At 41.4% G+C, this 3,269-nt stretch overlaps 1 protein-coding gene across 1 annotated transcript; it reads right to left on the reverse strand.

Annotated features, from left to right (window-relative positions):
* Positions 1–2,460: 2,460 nt before the first annotated feature.
* LOC103715532 lies at positions 2,461–3,128 on the reverse strand. Its single transcript, XM_008803190.4, has one exon. It carries the CDS (start codon positions 3,007–3,009, stop codon positions 2,590–2,592), a length of 420 nt encoding a protein of 139 aa, XP_008801412.2. The 5' UTR covers positions 3,010–3,128; the 3' UTR covers positions 2,461–2,589.
* Between the last annotated feature and the right edge of the window lie 141 nt (positions 3,129–3,269).

Consider the following 3,269-nt stretch of genomic DNA (forward strand, 5'->3'; position numbering starts at 1 on the left):
GGAGGAGATTATTACAACGGTATACTCTCAACCAGAAAAATGAAAGTCGGAAGAATCTAAAATTATTTCTTTTACAATGCTGGGATTTTAGCAAAATTTTGAGATATTACTATCTCTCTGACTAATAGTCATGACTGGCATGTTATCGTCAATATTCTGGCCAATAACAGTTAGAAATTAATTATCATCTATTTCTTAAAAGAAATTAGCTATTATCTTCTATTAATACTGTTGCCGCCGAATCGAATTGAGGTCAGAGTGAAGCTCAGAGAACCTTGAGGTCAGCTAGAGATAAATTGAGCAAGCTGACCGAGATGTGGGGGGTGAATCTTCTCCAGATATGGTCTGCAAAAAAATTCACTTGTCAAAAAGTTTCCAATGGAAGATCCTCCGATGTTAGAACAACGAGGCAACAATATAGAAGAGAGAGAATTTCGGTAGAGTATAGACTCTAAAAGTAATATTGCATGCATAAGTTTCTCGGGCTGTCTCTTATTTAAGGGTGTCCACTTCGTCATCACCTAGCCTGATGCTTTGCGAAGTTGCCAAATCAAGGGTTCGAGTCCTGTCAGCTGCTCCATGATTTCCAGGTCATTGCAATAGTCCCGCTGCTAAAGGCACTTGTGGCGCAGCCTGTATGGCGTGGAGGCTTCAAGAGCTTGTTGGACTTGGTATTATAGTGCCTTGTGCCTAGGATATGCCAAAAGGCCATTTTGTAAATATTGTTGATTTAATAAACTTTGAAGCTTTGCATGCTTTTACTAGTTTCCTAATCTTAAAATCCTTTCTTGCATTTTAATTTTCTCGAGTCTTCCCGACCTCCTTTTTAACCCTCTGCACAAATTAAAGCATCTTGCTTTACAGGGTTCATTTTGTTGATTTTAAAGCCAACTCAGGGCCTCCGGCCTTTCCTCTAATTTAATGTGACTACATTTTGCATCATCTTATATAAATGCTTTATAATCAGTCCCCATTTTTCAGGTTTTTCATCTTCTATCATATAAAAACTTTACTAACTTCCTCAGCAGCAACTTTGTCCATCCTTTGTGGAGAATTTCTCATCATTTTCCTTGATCTTTTTATCTCCTGTGTCAGGTTGAATTTCTGGGGACACTCAACAATAAACTATTTGCACCAATGATGAGGTATTCATCAGCCTGCATGACTATCTGTGGCAGTGATGCAATCAATGAATTCAATACTTGCTAGAGAAACTCATAAACGAGGCATTGAGGTAATTAAGGTGCTTGGTGCATATTCTATCTAATCTCCATCTCTATTATCTACTGATTTTTCTCGCTAGATTTTCTTTAGGTGCTCTTGAATGTCGTCCTGAATCATTCCGCTGAAGGGAATGAGAATGGTCCCATATTATCATTTAGGGGCAGAGACACCAGCACTTAAAATGTGCTTGCCCACATTGTCAGTAAGTTATTTCTTTCTCATGTTTATGGATCAACCAAACCCTTTAGGGAAGATTTTTTTTTTTTTTTTTTTGGGATAAATGACAGAATCATATTTACCTAGGAATCTTTATTTGATCAGTGCAGATCTATTCATTTCTTCCACTTATTTCTTTTTATATGCATACATGTATATAAACGAATTACATGTATCTATGTATGAATACACATATATACTTACATATTATATTATGGTTTTTCATCGGAAGCGTTTCATCAACTAAAGAGAGGCAGGCATTTTGTTTTTCTGCAGGGCGAGTTCTATAATTATTCAGCTTGTGGAAACACCTTCAACTGTAATCATCCTACAGTTTGTCAATTGATAGTAGAATGTTTGAGGTAGGCCCTCTGGATTTTGTTTGTTCATAAGATTTCATGTTGTTTTGGTTTAAATTTACTCAGAAGTCACTCAGCCAAACAAGATAGTTGCATGATCTTGCAGTCATTTGTGCACTTCTGCTAAGTATCAAAACTAGATAGGTGGGGAGCGCAGCATTTCAGTAATCTAGAAAATCAACTGATACTAATCATTTAGCAGAGCAATTTTTTTTCTGCAGATAGAATCAAACATTTGAGGAACCCCAGGGGCTCAGAATGTATGTTAGTGGTTATCAGCTATTTTTCATATGATATGCAGTCTGGAAATAGAAATCCATGGAGCACCATAACTGAAAAACACATAAGCAACAACCTCTACGATTTGGTTGAAGAATGAACAGAGCAAGATATATTCCAAAGCTTCAACTTCATAGAAAAGAACAGGAAAATAAATTGATATTGTAATTCTGTAAACTGATATTTGTAATTCTTATCTTTTTTCTATATCATTTTTAAATTAAATTCCATAATGACTAACATCGAATGACTAACCTATGTAAAATGTTCAGTAATAAGCCAGGAATCCATTCTTATTTTTAGGAAATAGATCCTAATTTCCTGACAAACTTCGGACTCCATGCCCATTGGCTAATCGTCTCTTTCTTGTTTAAACTGCTAATATCGAGAAAAAGAAGAATTATATTTTCATGTTCATAACGTATATCCAGGTCGGCCATCACAACCCCAGCTAGCCAGAAGGAAAGAAAAGATGAAAAAGGATGGATAGAGAAGAAAGAAAGAAAAGAAACTAGAGAGAGGAAGAGGGAGGGGAGCTCCTGGCGGCGATCTTGACTGCGTTCCACATGGCGCCGAGGCCGGAGAGGATGGGGGGGAGGGCGGCGCCGGAGGCGAGGCCGATGGCGAAGGACGGGAGGAAACCGGGCTTGGAGTCGAGCTTCATCTCGAGGATGGCGAGGCGGGCGTTGAGGGTGTCGAGCTTTCGGACGGAGTCGGTGTCCTTCTTGCCGCCGCGGCCGGATACGACGGACTTGTAGAGGAGGGACTGGAGCTCGCCGATGGCCTGGAGGGAGGCCTCGCGGGAGCCCAGACCCTGGGCCTCGTAGTGGGCCAGCACCTCCTCCGGGCCCGGCAGCTGCCGCTTCTTCTTGCTCTTGTTATTGGTGGTGGTGGTGATGGAGTCGTTGAGGGTTGAGGGCTGGTGTTCCATTCTGGACGGGCGATTCGGTCGGCGGCGAAGCTTTGAGAGAGAGGAGGCTAGGGTTTTGGAGAGGAGCCTTATCGGGTGATTGTGGCCAACGCGTGGGATCCACCGACGGATGTTTTTGTTTGTTCGGATTCGTTGGAATTGCCTTCTTCGCACCCGCTTACGACTTACTTGTAGAACAGAACGATGGTCCGGACCACGGACGGTCCGCTAACGGATTTCCCTTCGCATCCGCTCCAAAGTCGGGACCCGACTTCCTATGT

Source organism: Phoenix dactylifera, chromosome 7, assembly GCF_009389715.1.
Source record: "Phoenix dactylifera cultivar Barhee BC4 chromosome 7, palm_55x_up_171113_PBpolish2nd_filt_p, whole genome shotgun sequence".
In the NCBI taxonomy this organism is placed as follows: domain Eukaryota; kingdom Viridiplantae; phylum Streptophyta; class Magnoliopsida; order Arecales; family Arecaceae; genus Phoenix; species Phoenix dactylifera.

Excerpts from the sequence above, each read along its gene's own strand:
- LOC103715532 (XM_008803190.4), bottom strand. The coding sequence starts at position 3,009 with ATGGAACACCAGCCCTCAACCCTCAACGACTCCATCACCACCACCACC.